The 21,353-nt window shown below is 40.6% G+C and overlaps 1 protein-coding gene across 2 annotated transcripts in view; it reads left to right on the forward strand.

Moving 5' to 3' along the window:
• The window catches only part of LOC122113144 (protein adenylyltransferase SelO-like), a 41,329-nt gene extending 19,976 nt beyond the window's left edge, over positions 1-21,353 (forward strand). For both annotated transcript variants that reach the window (XM_042686097.1, XM_042686098.1), the window contains exons 13-19: positions 4,368-4,412; positions 4,520-4,601; positions 4,754-4,846; positions 9,144-9,223; positions 11,510-11,553; positions 12,717-12,796; positions 21,061-21,353. In XM_042686097.1, coding sequence (XP_042542031.1) covers positions 4,368-4,412; positions 4,520-4,601; positions 4,754-4,846; positions 9,144-9,223; positions 11,510-11,553; positions 12,717-12,796; positions 21,061-21,183 — 547 coding nt within the window. In that variant the 3' untranslated portion in view covers positions 21,184-21,353. The remainder of the gene's footprint in view (positions 1-4,367; positions 4,413-4,519; positions 4,602-4,753; positions 4,847-9,143; positions 9,224-11,509; positions 11,554-12,716; positions 12,797-21,060) is intronic.

Consider the following 21,353-nt stretch of genomic DNA (forward strand, 5'->3'; position numbering starts at 1 on the left):
AGAGGTTTGGAATTTTCAAGGAAGGAATAGTAAACACATGAAATCTTGGATATTAGGCCATTGCCTAACATATAGCTAGCAAAGATCTTCTGTTCTGTGGGCTGTCTTTTTAGTTGCTAACTATATCCTTCCCCATGCATAAATATCATTTTTTTTTTCCGTCATGGGCTTGAACTCAGGAACTGGGTGGTGTCCCTGAACTTTTGCACTCAAGACTAGCACTGTACCACTTTGAGCCATAGCACCACTTCCAGTTTTCTAGAGGTTAATTGGAGATAAGAGTCTCATGGACTTTTCCTGCCTGGGCTGGCTTCAAATTGTGGTCCTCAGATCTGAGCCTTCTGGATAGCTAGGATTACAAACGTGAGACACTGGTGTCCAGCCCATGCAGAAACTTCTTAGTTTGATACAATCCCATTTGTCTGTTCTTTCTTCGATTTGCTCTCTCCTGGAACTTTACTCCCTGCCTATGTCAGTATGTTTTAATGTTTCTCCTACTCCTTCCTATTTCATGGTTTCAGGGCTGATGTTGAGGTGTTTGATCCATTTCGAATTGATATTAGTACAGAGTGATAGGAAGGAATAGATAAAGGTCTGGTTTCAGTATTCTGCACGTGGATATCCTTTTCCCTAACACTATCTGTTCTTTTTTCCATCCTATGTTTTTGGCTCCCTGATCCTTGACTGTAACTTTGTGGGTTTATTTCTGGGTTTTCTATTCTGTCCCATGGGTGCTCAGGCCTGTTTTTGTGCCAGTACCAACCTGTTTTCATTACTATAGCTGAATAGTAGAATTTGAAGTATTAGAATTGTTGTATGTCCAACATTATTATTATTATTATTGCCCAGAATTGTTTTTGAGATTTGGTCAGGACATTTTGTGATTCAATATGATTTTTGGATTGAAGAATAACATTGAAATTTTGATGGATATTGCATTGTGTTTGTAGATTGCCTTGGACAGTATTGCCATTTTCACAACATTCTGCCAGTCCAGGAACCTAGAAGATCTTTCCATTTCTGAATGTCTTTTTCAATTTCTTTCCTCAAAAATTTGTAGTTTTTTTTATAGGTGTCTTTCACTTCTTTGGCTAGGTTTATTATTAGGATTTTTTTTTAGGGAGGGGTGACTATTGCAAATGGAGTTGCTTTCCTGATTTCACTCTTGATCTTATTATTGCATATAGAAAAGCTATTGATTTTTGTGTATTGATTTTTATACTGTGCTATTTAGCTAAAGTTATATATTAACTCTAGGAGCCTAGGGTGGAGTCTCTAATATCTAGAATATACAAAGGGCTTAAGAAACTGAACTGTCAGCGAGTCAGCAATCCAACTAATGGAGAAATGAGCTAAACAGAGACTTCTCAGAAGAAGTAAAAATGGCCAATAAACATATGAAGAAATGCTCAACATCTTTGGCCATAAAGGAAATGAAAACCAAAACAAGACTGAGATTCCACCTCACTCCAGTTGCATTCCTAGCTACTCAGGAGGCTGACATCTGAGGATTGTGGTTTGAAGCTAACCCGGGCAGTAAAGCCTGAGAAACTCATGTCTCTAACTACCAAAAAAGCTGGAAATGGAGCTGTGGCTCAAGTGATACAACTCTAGCCTTGAGTAAAAAAGCTCAGGGATAGTGCCCAGGCCCCGAGTTCAATTCCCAAGACTGGCACACACAAAAAGAATACAAATAATAACAGATGATGGTGAGAATGTGGGAGAAAAAGATCCCTAATGCACGGATGATGGTAATGTAAACTTGTTCAACCACTCTGAAAATCAGTTTGGAGATTCTTAAAAAAAAACTAAACATAGAACCCATAATCCAGCAATTCTTCTCTTGGGCATTTATTCAAAAGATTAGAAACTAGGATATAGTAAAGCCACCTGCATAATCGTGTTCATTGCTTCATTATTCACCATAGCCATAGTATGGAAACAGTCCAGATACCCTTTAATGGATGAATGGATCAAGAAAATATGGTGTATATATAAATAGAAGTCTATGTTTCCGGGCTGGGAAAGTGGCTCAGTGGTAGTGTTTGCCTTGCATGCGTGAAGCCCTGGGTTCGATTCCTCAGCACCACATAAGCAGAAAAAGCCAGAAGTGGCACAGTGGCTGAAGTGGTAGAGCGCTAGCCTTGAGCTGAAGAACTGAGGGACAGCGCCCAGGCCCAGAGTTCAGGCCCCATGACCAAAAAAAAAAAAAAAAAAGAAGAATTCTATGCTTCCATCAGAAAGAATGATATTGTAGTATTTGTAAGGAAATTGAACTATACAACTTGTGGGGGAAGAGAATCAGGAGGGAAAATCTGGGAGAAAACAAGGGAAGAGGTGACACTGTTCAAAAAGAAATGTGTTCATTCCTTGACTTACGTAACTATAACCCCTCTGTACATCATCTTTACAATAACAATAAAATAATAAAAAGAAACTGTTGGGATGGGAATGTGGCTTAGTGGTTGAATGCTTGCCTAGCATGCATGAAACCCTGGGTTCAATTCCTCAGCACCACATAAAGAGAAAAAGTCAGAAGTGGCACTGTGGCTCAAGTGGTAGAATGCTAGCCTTGAACAAAAGAAGCTCAGAGACAGTGCCTAGGCCCTGAGTTCAAGCCCCAGGACTGGCACAAAAAATGTGGTGTATATATACAATGGAATTTTACTCATTCATTAGGAAGAATTAGATCATTTGCAAAGAAATCAATCGACAGTTCTTTGCAAATGCCAGAGGAGGACTTAGAGGAGATATGGTCAGAAAGGTAAAGGGAAGGGGTGGGATTTGAGAATATTTTAAGTTTTTGTATCACTTGAAATAAATTTAGAATGCTGAGATAGACTATTTAAGGATGAGTTTAAGATTGCTCTTTAGTTTCTATAATAGGTTCATTTTTTAAATATTCAGACAAAGAAGATATTAATATATTGGGTGAGGTAGTTTGAGTCTTAAGATGATTGTAAATTGAAATGGACTCCAGGAAATGGAAACAAGAAGGTTTTCTTTGTTGCTGTTTTCATTTTCTTTTTGTCTTGTTTGTTCATTTATCTGTCTTTGGGAGAGCAAAAGGGAAACAGAAATGGAGAAACAATGGGTGAACAAATGCAGCAGTGGTACTCACTAGACACTATGTTGAAAATGAACTATACAACTTGTAGGTGGAGATGGGAGGAAAAACTGGGCTAGAGTGAAGAAAGGGGTGACATTGTCCAAAAAGAAACATACTCTTTACCTGACTTAGGTAACTGTAATCACCTTGTAACAAGAAAAAGCTTGATACAGATACCACATTTCTATGACTGTCTGGCTATTACAGAAGCATAACAACATTTGTCCTATAGACTACTTATTTATAGTGATGACATGATTTGACTTGTATGATATCCAAATTTTTGAATAAGTAACTTTATAGTGACAGTTGTCTCTATATATGATATGTGATTAAGCCAGTAGGCTAGAATTACAAACATGTAATCTCTTTGTTATTTTTAATATATGTATAGGATACATATATGTATGTATGTATGTATTCATCTATCTATCTATCTATCTATCTATCTATCTATCTATCTATCTATCTATCTATCTATCTATCTATCTATCTATCTATCTATGTTTTCTACAGTGGTCAGTGGATCAAACCCAGGGTCTTACACATGCTAGACAACCACTCTATCAGTTCCAGCCCCAGACATCTTTTTTTTTGTTGTTGTTGGTTGTGGGGCTTGAACTCTGGGCCTGGGTGCTGTCCCTAAGCACTTCAGCTCAAGGCAAGTGCTCTATCATTTGAGCCATAGAGCCATTTCTGGTTTTCTGGTGGTTTATTGAAGATAAGAGTCTCATAGACTTTCCTGCCCAGACTGGCTCTGAACTGTGATCCTCAGATCTCAGCCTCCTGAGAGTTACAGGCATGAGCCACCAGCACCCAGCCAGACCTCTTTTTTTGAGACAAGGTTTTGCCATGTTTCCCAGACTGGTCTCAAACTCACAATCCTTCTGCCTCTCAAGTGTTGAAATTACAGGTATATGTGTTGCCATTTTAATAGAATGTAATTTAAGAATGTTTAAGTTCATTTAAATTATTTTATGCTAGTATTGGGGCTTGAACTCAAGGCCTAGCACAGTTGCTTGGCTTTTTCACTCAAGGCCAGTGCCCTACCTCTTGAGCCATACTTCTAGTTCAAAGTTTTTGCTGGTGTATTGGAGGTAATAGTCTCACAGATTTGTCTGCCTGGACTGGCTTTGACCTAGATCCTCAGACCTCAGCCTCTTGAGTAGCTAGGATTACAGGAGTCATCCACTGACAACTGGCTCAAGAGTGTTAATTTTAAATTATGGTTTATCTGTCTTTCCCTTTTATCCCCTAGGGCTGCTCAGATGCTTGATGGATACCCTGCTGTTTATTATACAAGGTTTGTCATTTTTGAATCTGGATGATGAAGTATCTTGGTTGGACAATTGGAGGACAGTTCATAGACTAGTGAGAATTGTAATAATAAAATGGCCCTTCTCCTTTTAGATTTAGAAAATTATTCAAAGCTAAATTGGGATTACTTGGAGAAGGAGAAGGTGATGATGAGTTAATTGCATTTCTCTTACATGTGAGTTTACATTTACCTTCTTTCTGCAAATTCTGATAGTATATGTTTATGGCTATGTTTATATGTTCTAGCATATGTTTATATGCTATCAGAATATCCCAATAGCATGTTTTAAAAGAACTGGGATCACTACATGTGATTGCTTTCTTTAGCTCATGGAAAAGACAGAAGCCGATTTTACCATGACGTTTCGGCAGCTCAGCGAGATTACTGAGAGCCAGTTACAGGAGCTCAACATTTCCCAGGTAAAAACTGTGCCACTTGGCTGTTTCCTTACTCAGTTATTCGACAGGTTTCTAGGCATATACTTTACATAACACAAAATCCCACTCAGGTGTACAATCATTTAAAAAATAAGTAATAGATTTGTGTCCTTGTTATGGTTCAGTTTTAGAATAATTCCATCTTTCTAGAAATATCCTTGCGTCCATCTGCAGTCAACCCTGCTTCCATTTCCAGTACCAGACAACTGCTAATTCACTTCCTGTCCTTAAAGGTTTTCATTTTCTAGGTCTATCATGTACACAGAATCCTACAAGATGGGATCTTTTGATCTACTTTCTTCCCTTGGCATATTTTTTAGGCTTAGCCATATTGTAACTTACTTCAGTTTTTTTTTATTCATTATTGGACAAATAACTCCTTGTATAGGATATGCCATATTTTTCTTGTCTAGTTACCAGTTGATAGACATCAGGCTATTTCCACTTTTGTGCTATTGTGAATCAATGCTACTATGAATATTTATAAAAAGTTTTCAGGGTAGACGCTAGTTGAACTACTGGATCCTTTAACAAATTTATGTTCGACTTTTAAAGAAACTGATGAATTGTTTCCAAAGTGACTGTTAGAATATGCATTATCTCTTTATTTCCATGCTAAACAGTAATGGAATAATGGAATGATATTTAGGAAACAATGAGGTAGAGGATTACCAGAGTCTCACTTACGTCGTATTTAGAAGCACAAATTTATTTATAAGGCCTAAATATGTGTGTGTGTCTGTGTGTGTGTGTCTGTGTATGTGTGTGTGTGTGTGTGTGTATGTGTGGGCACACTGGTCCTGGCACTTGAATTGGGGCCTGGGCTCTCTTTGAACTAGTGCTAGTGCTCTACCACTTGAGCCACAGCTCTACTAAATTTTTTTTACAGGATTAATTGGAGACAGGAGTCTTTCAACTTTTCTTCCCCAGGCTGGCTTTGAATCATGATCCTCAGATCTCAGCCTCCTAAATTAGCTAAGATTACAGGTCTGAGCCACCAGCTCCTGGCTGGGCTAAACCTTTTAGATGGAAAACACCTAGTGGTTTTTATTATTGTTGAGATTAAAATCTACTTTTATTTCATTTTTGCGGCACTGAGGCTTAAACTCAGGGCTTTGTACTTGCTAGGCTAATGTTTTACTACTTGAGCTGTGCCTCCAGCTTCTTCAATGTACTTGGAATCATCTCTAGATGGCTTGTAATGTCTAATGCAATGTAAATAGTTGCTAGATTGTGTTGTGTGGGGATAATGCCAGGCAAAAGTCCACAGATGATTTTTTCTGCATATTTTGGATCTGCAGTTGGTTGAATCTGCTAGTGTGGAACCTGTGGATAAACAGCATTGGATGTCTTTATTTTTAAGAGGGAAACATTTACTAACAGAAAAAGACTGCTGGATGCTGGTGGCTCATGCCTTAGCCATTCAGGAAATTAAGATTTGAGGATTGCAACTTGAAACCAGCCCAGGCAAGAAAGTCTGTGAGATTCATCTCTGGAAGTGGTGCTGTGGTTCAAAAGTGTAGAGCACTAGCTTTGAACACAAGAGCTCAGAGACAGTGCCTAGGCCCTGAGTTCAAGCCCCACAACCATTCAAAAAAAAGAATAAAATAAATGCTGGAGAAGATATTATGTTTGTTTTGAAGGTTTAGTTCCCTGACATTCTTGATCTATTTGTTAAAATTGTCTCAGACCTAGAATCACAAGATTTAACATTGAGAATGGACCTTAAAGATCAATTCACTTTACAATATGAACACATATTACTTTCTAGATTCATGTAGGAAGTTATTACAAAGTCAGAAACAGAATCAGAATTTCCTGATTCTGTCAGATCTGCTTTGTTAATTTCCTAAGTCTGTCAGATCTTTCTTTGACCTTCCATTATTTTACTGAAAATCAGCCCCTATATTCACACATAAGGCAAGAAAAGATGGATTTTACTCAGTATTTTTAAGGGGAAGTTTACTGTGATTGCAGGTTAGATGGCTGCAGATCTAGTCATCACTTGCTTTACCTACAAGAGAGAATCACCACTAGTCACGTGGACTCAGGATTTAGTGATCAGTAGAAATACATCCATCAGAGAGGCTCTGGTGATTCTCTTAATCTCAGTCCTCTGGTTTGGGGTGTAATCTCAGGCAGAGTTCATCTGAGGTTTACAGGAAAAGCTATTGTGTTGCAATCTGTATTGGCAAGAGATGTCAGCTCTTTATGGACTATTCTACAGCTATCACACAGGCATTTGTTTTCAGTGTAGAAAGGGGAATTAAACTGGTTTAGTAGGAAAAAACATATCAATTATTATTATACCAGTAGGTAAGGATTATGCTAATTATAAGGGAGTACTATGCTTATAGATATGAAGTAGCTCTGTGTGTATGTATGTGTATGTGTGTGTATGCTGGGATGACATCCAGGACCTTGTGAATACTAGGCAAATGCTGTACCACTGTGCTGCACCTACAGTCCTTGGTTTTTCTTTTGCAAGGATGGCCTTGAACTCAAGATCCTCGTCGCTGCCTCCCAAGTGCTGGGACCACAGGAATCTGGCTCATAGACTGCATTTGTGTGTGTGTGTGTGTGTGTGTGTGTGTGTGTGTAAGTGCTGGTACTAAGACTTGAATTCAGGGTCTGGGTGCTTGCTGTTCTTTAGCTTTTTTGCTTAAGGTTAGTACTCTACTACCTGAGCCAAAGCTCTACTTCTGACTTTTTGGTGGTTAATTGGGGATAAGAGTCTCATCAGGGCTGGGAAGGTGGCACAGTGGTAGAGCGCTTGCCTTGCATGCATGAGGCCCTAGGTTCGATTCCTCAGCACCACACAAGCAGAAAGAAAAAAGCTGGAAGTGGTGCTGTGGCTCAAGTGGTAGAGCGCTAGCCTTGAGCTGAAGAGCTGAGGGACAGCGCCCAGGCCCAGAGTTCAGGCCCCACGACCGGACCAAAAAAAAAAAAAAAAAAGGAGTCTCATCAATGTTCCTCTCTGGGCTTAGTTTGAACTTCCATCCTCAGATGTCAATCTCTTGAGAAGCTAGGACTACTGGTATGAGCCACTGATTTCTGGCATGTCTTTTTTTTGGGGGGGGGAGGGGAGGGTCTGGTCATGAGACCTGAACTCTGGGCCTGGGTGCTGTCCCTCAGCTCTTCAGCTCAAGGCTAGTGTTCTACCACTTGAACCACAGCACCACTTCCAGCTTTTTCTGCTTATGTGGTGCTGAGGAATCGAATCCAGGGCCTCATGCATGCAAGGCAAGCACTCTACCACTGAGCCACCTTCCCAGCCCATCCTGGCATGTCTTAATTTCCTTATCCTACCCACCTAAGCACAGCACACAGTCAGTTCATGAATAAATTAATTCATGGATTAAGTTAAGTAATTGCTAAATTAATAGAGTAAATAAAATGCAGTTGCAGGTTAAGTTTATAAAAGCAAATTATGCTTATAGATAAACATTCCTCTATCTCCATTCATTTATTTTTAACATGGAAAATCCAACTTCATTTAAAAAATGACACCAGAATCATAAGACTATTATAGTTATACTCTACACATTGCCAAGGTACTTGAAATAATTATGTTTTTGCTCTATAGATGAATAATGATGATGATCCAAGTATATCATCTGAAAAGCCTGTTTGTGAGTGTGCATGTGTGTGTGCACGCGTGCATGCATGCCAATCCTATGGCTTGAACTCAGGGCTTGGGCACTATCCCTGAGCTTTTATTATTTTTTCTTCTTCTCAAGACTAGCACTCCACCAAGAGCCACAGTTCCATTTCTGGCTTTTTGGTGATTAATTGGAGATAAGAGTCTCATGGACTTTTGTGCCAGGCTGGCTTTGAAGGGAAATCCTCAGATCTCAGCTTCCTGAGAGCTAGGATTACGGGCACCCAACCTTTTAATTTCCATTTCTCTCTCTTAAGGGTGAGGGAAGAGATTGGTAGGGGAAGGATGAATGAGAATGTTGAAAGGGGTGATATAGATCAAGACATATTGTATTTATGAACTGCTTTGTTAAATAGCAGTTCCTTTGTACAATTACATAAGGATAAATCTAAAAAATTACAAAATAAATCATCCCATTGAATGGATTTCTACAAATTAACATTTTAAAGTGAATGATAAAGAAAACATATTCTTTTTTATGTTACTTCTACTTCAACTTGTATTCTACAGAGTCTGGCAAAGTTATTATTGAAGAATCTAAAGATATAAAGGAACATGAAATTAAGAGAAACTGAACAATTACTAGCATAAGCAATGTATTGCTGTTTTGTCATTTAGCAATTCTGGGCATTGAAGAGAGTATCGGAGCATGAACTTTTTCCGACCTGGGTATCCCAGTACCTTCTGAGACTGAAGAGGTAATGTCATGTAATCACTCCCTGGAAGTATGTGATATACTATGCCATCGCCATCCTGCAAGTTATCTCTCTGCCTTCCCAGTTTTCAGCATTTCTTTTCCACCCCTGGGTACTCTTTGCTGGATGAAGCATCTATGATAATATTTCACATGTGCAGAACGTTCGCCTGTCCCCTCAGCTCTGATCCCATGGCTGTACATGCTTCTAGAGTCCTTGCTCTGAAGCTCTACAGGAGGGCCTTTGACGATTACTTAGTGTCACATCTGATGCAATTGCAGGAAGTCACTTTGTTTCTTGATTCACAATGAGTCAGAAGCAACTAATGTGAAAGAGTAAAGGAGCTGGAGGTACTGATAGTTGAAGGGAGGATGGAGAGCCAGGACCACAGCATGTTCAGAAGCAAACAGCCCTTCACAGATTAATGACCGCTGAGGACTGCCAGTGGCTCTATGACTGTAATCCTAGCTACTCAGGAGGCTGAGATCTGCAGATCATGGTTTGAAGTCAGTTTGAATAGGAAAGTCTGTGAGACTCTTATCTCCAGTTAACCACTCCTATCTCCAAAAAGGAAAAAAAAAAAAAGCTGGAAGTAGAGCTGTGGCTCAAGTGGCAGAGTCCCAGGCTTGAGCAGAAGAGCTCAGGGATAGTGCCTAGACCCTGAGTTCAAGGCCCAGGACTGGCACCAAAACTAGTTAAAGAGAGTCCTGAGCAGGCCCAAAGAAACGTAGGTCCCATGGTTTCCCTTATTTGTAATATCTAGTATATGTATGAGTCAAGCGGAAAAGGTCAGATAATGTGATGTCAGGAAAATGAACCCTTAGATGTGTATTTTAATGTTTTTTTCTTTCATGCATGTGTTTCTAACACATTTATAAGATTATCTCTTTGTTGCTTTGTATGTCCCTCCCCCACAGTATAACCCCTGCTTTCACTATATTTGATGTCAGTATAACTTGTGGAGGAGATGGGGAAAAACCAGTTGTTTAAGGATACAGGTGGACCTGTTGCAACAATGAGAAGTACAAGTTGTCATGTCCAAAACGAGCTTTACAACGTTGGTGGGGGGGGGGGGGGGAAGGAGAAGGATTGGGATTAGGGGGGAGGGGGGAGGCTGGGAAGGGATGTGAAGGGTAAACAAAGGAGGAGGCTGCAATGCTTGGTAAGAAATGTACGCATTATCCTGCCCATGTAACTGTAACTCCTCTGTACAGTATGTTCACAAATAAAATTAAATTAAATTAAAAAAAAAAAAAAAAAAAAGAGAGTCCTGAGCAGGGTAACAAGTTAAATTATGTCCAGAAAACTATGTTTAAGCCTAGGAAAGTTATCAGGTAAGTTACATTAAACTATTTTTATTATCTTTAGGTAGTTGGACAAAGGGGTAATGATTCAACAAACAGTACAATGTATCTTGATCAATATCACCCCTTTCATAATTCTCCCCAACCCTCCCAACCCAACTTAGACTTTTTTAGAAAAAATGTTTTTTAATTGGTTAAAAGAAGCTTATATTTTTGTGTAAAATAACTAAACAAGGAAGGATCTTATAAATTGTTTAATCAGACTTAATAACTACTCAAATAAATATATCTCACTATGTCTTCTTTCCTTCTTTCCCATCTCTTTCAAATACTGACTTGATGTGATTTGTTGTTGTTGTTCTGGGTTTAAACTCAAGGCCTTGCATTTTGTCTTGGCTCAACTACTTGAGTCACACCCTCATCTTGTTTTGCTTTAGTTTGCTTTTGACAGGCTCTTAAACTTTTGTTCTGTTCAGAGTCAAAGAGCAATCATGTTACCTCTGAGTAACTGAGATTACAGGTATGAATCACCACACCTGATTTTTTTTTTTTTTTTGAGGGTCCGGTTGTGGGGCCTGAACTCTGGGCCTGGGCGCTGTCCCTCAGCTCTTCAGCTCAAGGCTAGCGCTCTACCATTTGAACCACAGCGCCACTTCCAGCTTTTTTCTTTTTGCTTATGTGGTGCTAAGGAATCGAACCCAGGGCCTCATGCATGCAAGGCAAGCGCTCTACCACTGAACCACCTTCCCAGCCCCACACACCTGATTTTTTTTAAAGACTGAGCATATTGCTAATGCTTGCCTGAGCTAACCTTGAGACATAATCTTCTGTTTATATATTCCAAGTAGCTGAGATCTGCACCACCTTACGCAGTCCTTAGTATATTTTTTGTCAATACTTATCATGTGATGTATCTTCCTGTTTGAAAAATGTAATTTAAAGGGATGATGGTTAACTTTTCCCTTTGTTTTATTCATTTTTTTAGTAATATGAATGACACAGATTCTGAAAGAAGGAAAAGAATGACAAGTAAGTATTCCTCTTGAATTTAACAACTTTAAAGATTATTATATAAAAGCAACATTTATAATCTGAACACAAGAAAGACTAAGGCAGGAGAATTCGAGTTCAGGGCCAGTCTGGTAGCTTGGGCTACAAACACAAGAGAAAAAAAAAAAAAGATCATGGAGAGATGAGGAAATCGGTGGAGAGAACATGAGTTTTGTAATCTAGACTATTAAATTCCATCTCTTACTTTTTAGCTGTCTGGTCTGAAAGATATTTCACTCTCCCCATCTGATGACTCATAGCTATACCAAACTGGTGATATTTTACAAGGATGTAATGATGAACACGCATATATGTGTAAAGAATCTTGTTATAATGTCTAGACCATAATACACATCTAATAAAGATAGGTAAAAAAATAGTTTCAGAAAAGACTTCAAATAGAGACACAGTGCCTAGATGTCTGTGTGTGTCTTGGTACTGTACTTGAACTCAGGGCTAGAAGCTCTAACTTAGCTTTTTCTTTCAAGGTTGGCACTCTACCACTGAGCCACAGCACCACTTCTGGGTTTTGGCTGGTTAACTGGAGATAAGAATCTCATGGACTTTTCTGCCCGGGTTGGCTTCAAACTGTGATCTTCAGGTCTCAGCCTCCTGAGTAGTTAGGATTATAGGTGTGAGCCATTGGTACCTAGTTTATTACAATAATTTTTAAATATAAAATACACATTACTGTCAGAAATTCAGATTTATAAAGTGTTTTGTCATATGGCCCTCCTGCTTATTCTTGGGCAGCACATACAGTCTTCAGAAGTTCTTGACAAGGTTTTATTCTGTGCTGCGGATAAATAAAGGCAGCACCTATTTTTATTTGGTTATTTTTTCACCCTCCATCTTGTCTACTGGGCCTAATTCAAGTGAATTATCTGCTTCATTTTCAACTAACATAGTGAAGTAAACCAGATTAATGACGAAAACCCCAAAATAGAACAGAACATATTGATCAAAATGTTCCCAAACTATTGTTCTGTTCCAGAATAATAAATACACAACATTGTTTTAAACATTTGAAATTAATCTTTCTTTTAGGAACCTTCAAGCAAAGTTTTAAAAGATGAACTAATTGCATTTGGCTAGGGTTGATTCAGTGATTTATTGTTCTAAGATGTCCTTCTTGGTTTTAGCTGTTAACCCTAGATATGTGCTGAAAAACTGGATGGCTGAATCTGCTATCCAGAAAGCAGAAAGAAATGATTTCTCAGAGGTAAGATTGTTAACGTTTCTCACTGATTTTTATTAATGTAGAATGTATTGTATTTTAAATATGCTTAATTGTGTATGTGTGTGTGTGTGTGAATGTGTGTGTGAGTGTATATCAGTCCCAAGGCTTGAACACAAGACCTTGAATTCTCACTTGGCCTTTTCTCTCACAGCTGGTGCTCTACATCTTGAGCCAAACCTCTACTCTGGCATTTTTCTGGTTAATTGAAATGAAGAGTCTCTCTGACTTTTCTCCCTGGGCTGGCTTTGAACTATGACCCTCAGATCTCAGCCTCCTGAGTTGGTAGGGTTACAGGTATAAGCCAGTGGCACCTGGCTTAAAGTTTTAAATATTTATTCTCTACAAAAACCTTCCTATGCATACATTATTTGAACTTCTAAAAGGCTGATTCTGCTGTTTATTATTTGTGTTTTGGTATTTGGATTTCAGTCTTTGGAATCTAGCCATGCCTGAGTTGAGAGTATGGTTCTTTATAGATGATTAGCATTCATTTCCACCAGGTTAGAATTAGCATTTGCTTTTGCTGTGATACTGCCAACCTGGGCCCATCATAAATTCCTTGTGACAGCAAAGAAGATGAACAAACCAAGTCTACAGGCATCAGTGTGAATGAATCTCACATAATAAAATGCAAAGCAAAACAAGCCAGTAAGCTAGTTTTGTATAAACAGGATAAAGCATTCAAAATCATTTCACCAATATGCAATATGACTCCAACCGCATTTCCTTTCTGAAGCAGAATGAGGACACAGGTGCTCATTGCATTATTCTGCATATATGGTCAAATATTTCATAGTTAACTATTTCATTGTATATCATAGAGAATGAGGTTTTTGCTCAGAGTTAGAATGCTTGTTTGACATACACAAGACTCCACCCCCAGCAGCTCAAAAACAAAAATCCTGGATGCCAATAGTTCATAGCTTATAATACTAGCTGCTCAGGAGTCTGAGATCTGAGTACCATGTTTCAGAGCCAGCCCAGGAAGACAAATCTAAGAGGCTCTTACTAAAGCTGGAACTGGAGATGTGGTTCAAGTAGTAGAGTGCTGGTCATGAGCAAAAAAGCCAAGGGAAAGTAGAGGTCCTGAGTTCAAGCCCTAAAACTGGCACAAAACCCTTTAAATGCCTTTTTTTTTTTTTTAAGAACAAGAATGGCTTTGGCACTGTGCCACTGCTTTCCCGTCCTGCATTTGGGACAGACTGCATTGAGGACCATGACACATGCACAGCGCATGTCTGGAACTTCAAAGGCTCAAATCAGGCTCAGGGTACCACACTGTCCAGTCACTATCAAATGATCAGAGCTGGCATGTGAGGGAAGCGATTTTTGCTACTTCTAATTTAGAACTTGCATCAGCTGTTTATTTCAGTAGTTGAATGAGCTTGACAAGTTATAGATTTTTCCTTTTCAGAAAAATGGAGTATTTTTAGATGGAATCTTTTCATAGCACAAAGGAGAAACAAAGGGAGAGGAGACAGCCCAGCACTTAGAATTAAATAAATTCGTCTAAGCTGGGGAGACTAAGCAGCATTTGTTATAAGTTGTTATATTTATTATAAAGGTTGCATTTTTTCCTTGCCATCTCCCAAATTATATGTGAGTAATAATGTATTGCCTACTGGGGGGTGTGGTGGGATTTCTGTCTTTCTTTTTTGTCTCATTCTAGGGGCTAAATCTCAGGGCCTGGGCACTATCCTGAGCTTCTTTTGCTCAAGGCTAGTGCTCTACCACTTTGAGCAACAGCTCCATTTCCAGCTTTTTGCTGGTTAAGTGGAGATAAGAGTCCCATGAACCTTCCTTGCTGGGCTGGCTTCAAACTGTGATCCTCAGATCTCAGCCTCCTGACTAGCTAGGATTACAAGTGTGAGCCATCAGCACCTGGCTTGCAGGGAGATATCTCAGGTCTAGGTCAACATTTCAATTGATCACTTAGATTAACCTGGTGTTGGGCATGAAATCCAGGACCTCATTCATGCTAGGCAAAGTTCTCTACCACTGGCTGTAACACCAACTCCGTGTGAGTAGTCTAAGTCCCCTGTTGGGCCCCATTACCACAAAGAGGTTGGGATAAGCCCAGAGCTTATAAGAGAAGCCTTGGCTTCCTGTGCAGGTGTTTGTGCAGCAGTCTGGGCAGCAGTCCGGCTTGGGTGTAAGGAAATCAGTCACACCAGGAAGATGCAGGGACCGTCCTCACTTAGAAGTGACACACTCCACAGGAAACAGGACCTCCTGAAACAATTCTTTCAACCCAGTTTCCAAAGACTGTATTAGCAGTCAACCCTCGGGAGAGCAAAAGCATAGAAGCATGGTGTTGGAGGCTGCCATTTCTCACAGCCCAAAGGCCCTTGTCACTCATGGTCCAATGCTAGATACCATTCCTGTACCTCCTGATCAGGTTACCAGGGAACAGACTTAGAAAGTTCCCTGGAGGTCACATTCCCAGAGAGAAGAGAGAAAGGATTAGTGTGTGTAGCCACAGTGCTTACACCTGTTTTCTTTTCATCACATATGAGAAATCCCTTAAAGCAAGCTGCTGTGGAGAAGTCTAAAAATCTGTCTAGCTGCTTTTACCCTAGTAGGTGAGATTGACATACACTTACCTTCTACCAAAGCATATGGCTGGAAGATACCCAGGGAGAGAGCTCAGAGGGACTCTAATATCATGAACTTATGCTGATGCAATCCTCCTTTTTAGAAATTAGTAAAGCCAAGCATGGTAGCACATGCTTATAGTCCCAGCACTTGAGCTGTGGAATAAGGTGCTACCTCAAAAAAGCAAAACAAAACTGATGGATTTGTGATAACGTAGAGAGCTGTGAGCGCATGCCTGTATCTCTGGAACTTAGGAGGCCAAGTCAGGAGGAAAAAATGGACCCTGATATTTGAGGCCAACATCAAAAGACCTGTCTCAAACACTCTCTCTGAACATTTTTATTCAGAGGAAGTACTCTACCACTTGAGCCACAGTTCCACTTTCAGCTTTTTTTAGTGGTTCACTGGACTTTGGAGTCTCATGGGCTTTCCTGCAAGGGTTGGTCTTGAACCAAAATTCTCAGATCTTAGCCTCCTGAGTAGCTAGGATTACAGATGTGAGCCATGGTGCCTGGCTGCCTTCACTTTATTAAAATGAATAATCATTCACTCTTTTGGTTATGTTCTTTTGAGGCAGCCTTACCTAGGCTGGTCTCCAATTCTAGGTTTCAAGCAATCCAATCTTCCCTCCCTCAGCTTTCTGAGTAAAACTGCAGTCATTTGCCATCACATATGTGGCTCATATGGTAGAATGATAGCTCTGGAAAAAAAGTTCAAAGACAGTGCTCAGGCCCTGAGTTCAAGACCCAGGACAAGAGAGAGGAGGAGGGAGGGGCAGGGGAAGACGAAAGGGAGAAGAAGAGAGGAGGAGGTGAAGAGAGAGGGAAAGAGAGGGAGAGAAGAAGAGTAAGGGAAGGAAGAGGGGGGAAGGAAAAGGAGAGAAGGAAAAAAGAGGGAAAGATAAACAAGAGGAGAAGGAAGAACTGGAGGAGATGGGGAGGGGACAGAAAGAAGAAAAGGGAAAGGAGGGAGAAAGGGAGAGAGATGGCAGGGAGGAAGGGGAGAGGAAGAAGAGGAAAGGGAGAATGGGAAAACAAAAATCAAGAAATCAAATAGAGTAACTAGAGTGCCTTACTGTTTATTGATCTTTGTTTGAGACAGGTCTTTTGATGTTGGCCTCAAATATCAGGGTCCATTTTTTCCTCCTGACTTGGCCTCCTAAGTTCCAGAGATACAGGCATGCGCTCACAGCTCTCTACGTTATCACAAATCCATCAGTTTTGTTTTGCTTTTTTGAGGTACCACCTTACTCCACAGTTCAAGTGCTGGGACTATAAGCATGTGCTACCATGCTTGGCTTTACTAATTTCTAAAAAGGAGGATTGCATCAGCATAAGTTCATGATATTAGAGTCCCTCTGAGCTCTCTCCCTGGGTATCTTCCAGCCATATGCTTTGGTAGAAGGTAAGTGTATGCCTGTCAATCTCACCTACTAGGGTAAAAGCAGCTAGACAGATTTTTAGACTTCTCCACAGCAGCTTGCTTTAAGGGATTTCTCATATGTGATGAAAAGAAAACAGGTGTAAGCACTGTGGCTACACATACTAATCCTTTCTCTCTTCTCTCTGGGAATGTGACCTCCAGGGAACTTTCTAAGTCTGTTCCCTGGTAACCTGATCAGGAGGTACAGGAATGGAATCTAGCATTGGACCATGAGTGACAAGGGCCTTTGGGCTGTGAGAAATGGCAGCCTCCAACACCATGCTTCTATGCTTTTGCTCTCCCGAGGGTTGACTGCTAATACAGTCTTTGGAAACTGGGTTGAAAGAATTGTTTCAGGAGATCCTGTTTCCTGTGGAGTGTGTCACTTCTAAGTGAGGACGGTCCCTGCATCTTCCCGGTGTGACTGATTTCCTTACACCCAAGCTGGACTGCTGCCCAGACTGCTGCACAAACACCTGCACAGGAAGCCAAGGCTTCTCTTATAAGCTCTGGGCTTATCCCAACCTCTTTGTGGTAATGGGGCCCAACAGGGGACTTAGACTACTCACACGGAGTTGGTGTTACAGCCAGTGGTAGAGAACTTTGCCTAGCATGAATGAGGTCCTGGATTTCATGCCCAACACCAGGTTAATCTAAGTGATCAATTGAAATGTTGACCTAGACCTGAGATATCTCCCTGCAAGCCAGGTGCTGATGGCTCACACTTGTAATCCTAGCTAGTCAGGAGGCTGAGATCTGAGGGACACAGTTTGAAGCCAGCCCAGCAAGGAAGGTTCATGGGACTCTTATCTCCACTTAACCAGCAAAAAGCTGGAAATGGAGCTGTTGCTCAAAGTAGTAGAGCACTAGCCTTGAGCAAAAGAAGCTCAGGATAGTGCCCAGGCCCTGAGATTTAGCCCCTAGAATGAGACAAAAAAGAAAGACAGAAATCCCACCACACCCCCCAGTAAGCAATACATTATTACTCACATATAATTTGGGAGATGGAAAGGAAGGAAATGCAACCTTTATAATAAATATAACAACTTATAACAAATGCTGCTTAGTCTCCCCACGTTAGAATTTATCTAATAATAAGTGCTAAAAGTACACATCTTGGCCTGAGATGTATATTTTTAATTTTTCTTTTTAACATTAATTAAAAAAATGACCTGTAAGTACAAAGAGGTTTCAGTTCAATGTGTGAATTTAATGATACAAGTTTTAATAAAATAATCATGGTCATAATGTAAGCTCTTACTTGCCTACTTCAATGCCCATGTTTGGTTTGGTTTGGTTTGGTGCAAGTACTAAGCCTTTGAATTCTGGGCCTCACACTCTTGCTCAGCTATTTTGTTTGTGCTCTATCACTTGAGCCACATTTTTATTTCCAGTTTTTTTGTGTCGGTTGCAGGACTTGAACTCTGGGCCTGGGCACTATCCCTGAGCTTTTCAGCTTAAGGCTAGTGTTCTACCACTTGAGCCATAGTGCCACTTCCAGTTTTCTCCTGGTTAATTGGAGATAAGAGTCTCATGGCCTTTCCTGCCTGGGCTGGCTTCGAACTGCGATCCTCAGATCTCAGCCTCCTGAGTTGCTAGGATTACAGGCATGAGCCCCAGTGTCATTTCCACCTTTTTACTGTTTAGTTGGAGATAAGGGACTTTACTGACAGAGTTGGCTTTAAACCTTGATCCTCAGATCTCAGCCTACTGAATAAATAGGATTACAGGCTTGAGTCTCAGGTGCCTTGCTAGATCCTCACATTTTCACTACCTTGATGAGTTTCCTCAGGGTATAGTAGCTATTGTCCTGTGGCTGATAGTCGCCTATCTGGCTTTTGAAAGCTGCACCAATTTTTTTTTGGGGGGGGGGATCCAGTCATGGGGCCTGAACTCTGGGCCTGGGCGCTGTCCCTCAGCTCTTCAACTCAAGGCTAGCACTCTACCACTTGAGCCACAGCGCCACTTCCGGCTTTTTTTTTCTGCTTATGTGGTGCTGAGGAATCGAACCCTGGGCCTCATGCATGCAAGGCAAGCGCTCTACCACTGAGCCACCATCCGAGCCTCTCAGCCAACTTTCTAGGAACTGTGTCTCAACTAAAGTTAAGGCCTTTGGGGAGAGTGTGTCCTCTCTCTAGCTCCCTGTATCATGGAGTCAGAGTTTTAGCTGTGGCTTTTGGGTTACTGAAGCCAACCGCAATTTTCTTTGTTTTGAGAGGAGACACCTCATGTGCACTCTGAAGTGAAAATGTGGTCCTATCCTACGCTCACTCCCCTCTTCTCTCTTTACACGGTCATTGTCAGCAACACTCTCTTGGCATCTGCTCAGGCCTCTTCTCTTGGGTGTTTCTTGAAAAAGCCAGAATACGTCAAAAGAAAGCCCTGACCACCAGCTGTAATGTTGCTTGACCATAATACTAACACAATGACCAGATCCATCTCCATCTCTTGGCTTCTCAGTAGTGGCTGTAGGCAGAGGACATTCTGTAGTAGCGAGTCTTCTGCTTTCCATGTGCAGAGGTTACTTGAACATTTAATTTATACCGCAAATGAAAACCTAGGAGTAGAAGATGACAGACACCCAGATATAGAGACAAGCTGTGAGTGAGTTTCTGGGCACCAGGGTTTACATTCCAGACAATGGAACATGAGTCATCTGGGGTGGGGAGTTCCCTTTTCTCCATCAAAACAGGGTGATTTGCTCCATGCTCTTACTTTAGAATTTATAAACCCAAGATAGTACATTGTTGACAGATTAAAATTTGACATGTTCTCTGACCAACAGAAGATATGGAGGCTGGAGCTAGTGAGGATGCTAGCCAGAGTGTAAGGAGTTTCATAGAAACATAAAATATGATTGAGTTTCTTATGAATGTGCCAGTACCAGGCCTTGAACTCAAGGCTTGAGGCTCCTACTTTGAGATGTATTGTTGAAAGATGCTTCTTTGATGTCTGAGTTTGTGACCATGGGCAAAAATCATCATTGGTAAGTGACATGGACTGGAATTTTTGCCCTTGATCTGCCAAGATTACAAATCATTAAAATTCTTTTTATTTTTGTAAATATTTTAAATTAAGTGATGGTACTGGGGCTTGAATGCAGGGTCTCACACTTTCCCTTGGCGTTTTTTGCTCAAGGCTGGTGCTCTACTACTTCATCCACACCTCCGCTTCTGCTTTTTGCTGGTTAATTAGAGATAAGAGTCTCACAGACTTTTCTGCCTATGCTGGCCTTTTGTAAATACTTAAAAAAATTGTAATTCTCTTACTGCTGTGAAGGAATCTGGAAATGCCTGAAGTGTATTTGTAGTCCTTATAGCCCTATAGATATTCACTCTCTTATTTTTGAGGCTGTTGTACTTGCTGTGAAATAATAAAAAATTCTAAGTAATAGCTGTAGTTTCAGGTTATAATAAAACAAATGGTAAGCAGGTCACTAGTGGTTCACGCCTGTAATCTTAGCTACTTAGGAGGCTGAGATCTGAGGATTCTAGTTCAAAGCCAGCCCAGTCAGGAAAGTCCTTAAGTGACCTCTCTCTTTCTTTTTCTTTTTTGTCGGTTGTTGGGCTTGAACTCTGGGCCTGGGCGCTGTCTCTCAGCTCTTCAGCTCAAGGCAAGCACTCTACCACTTGAGCCACAGTGTCACTTCTGGTTTTCTGGTGATTGATTGGGGATAAGAGCCCACGGACTTTCCTGCCAGAGATTGGCTTTGAACTATGATCTTCAGATCTCAGCCTCCTGAGTAGCTTGGATTAAAGGCATGAGCCACTAGTACCAGGCAAAACTGCTTTTTTTTTTTCTTTTGTCATTCATATTGGGGAGGGGGTCTTGAACTGTCCTGGAGCTTTTGTGCTCAAGGCTAGTTCTCTACCACTTAGAGCCACAGTGCCACTCTTATTTCTAATTAGCCACCAAAAAGCTGAAAGTAGAGCTGTGGCTCAAGTGGTAGAGGACTAGCCTTGAGCAAAATATACTCAGGGACAGAACCTAGGTTCTGGATTGAAACTCTGGGTTCTGAATTTTGTACTTAGAACAGGTACAAAAACAAAGCAAGAAAACCCTAAAATCCAAAACCAAACCAAACCACAACAACCCCCCCCCCCCCCCAACCCAAACACTCAATAATACAAACATTTTCCAACAAATTTAAAATTTATCCATGCTTGAAGCTTAGAAAATATGTTCTGAGCAAGCCAATCTGAATTTGCCTCCCTGACTTGGTTTTCAAGGTCCGTCTTCTGCAACAAGTTCTTCAGAGGCCTTTCCAGAGGAACCCTGCAGCCGAGACAGCGGGCTACGCCTCCCCTGCTCCTTCCTGGTCTAAAGGTCTCAGAGTCAGTTGCTCATCTTAATTCAGGAAAAATAAATGAAAGAACACTTTTGTGGTTGAACTCAACCTAAAATAATGTATTTAGTTGATGTGTAATGATTTCCCACATTTTGATGATAATTCCACATTTGGTAATAATGATGAAAAATAAAATATCTTAAGCTGAATAAATTGGACCTTGATACAGCTTCA

This window comes from Dipodomys spectabilis, unplaced genomic scaffold (genome assembly GCF_019054845.1).
Source record: "Dipodomys spectabilis isolate Male_0828 unplaced genomic scaffold, ASM1905484v1 ptg000096l, whole genome shotgun sequence".
Lineage (NCBI taxonomy): Eukaryota > Metazoa > Chordata > Mammalia > Rodentia > Heteromyidae > Dipodomys > Dipodomys spectabilis.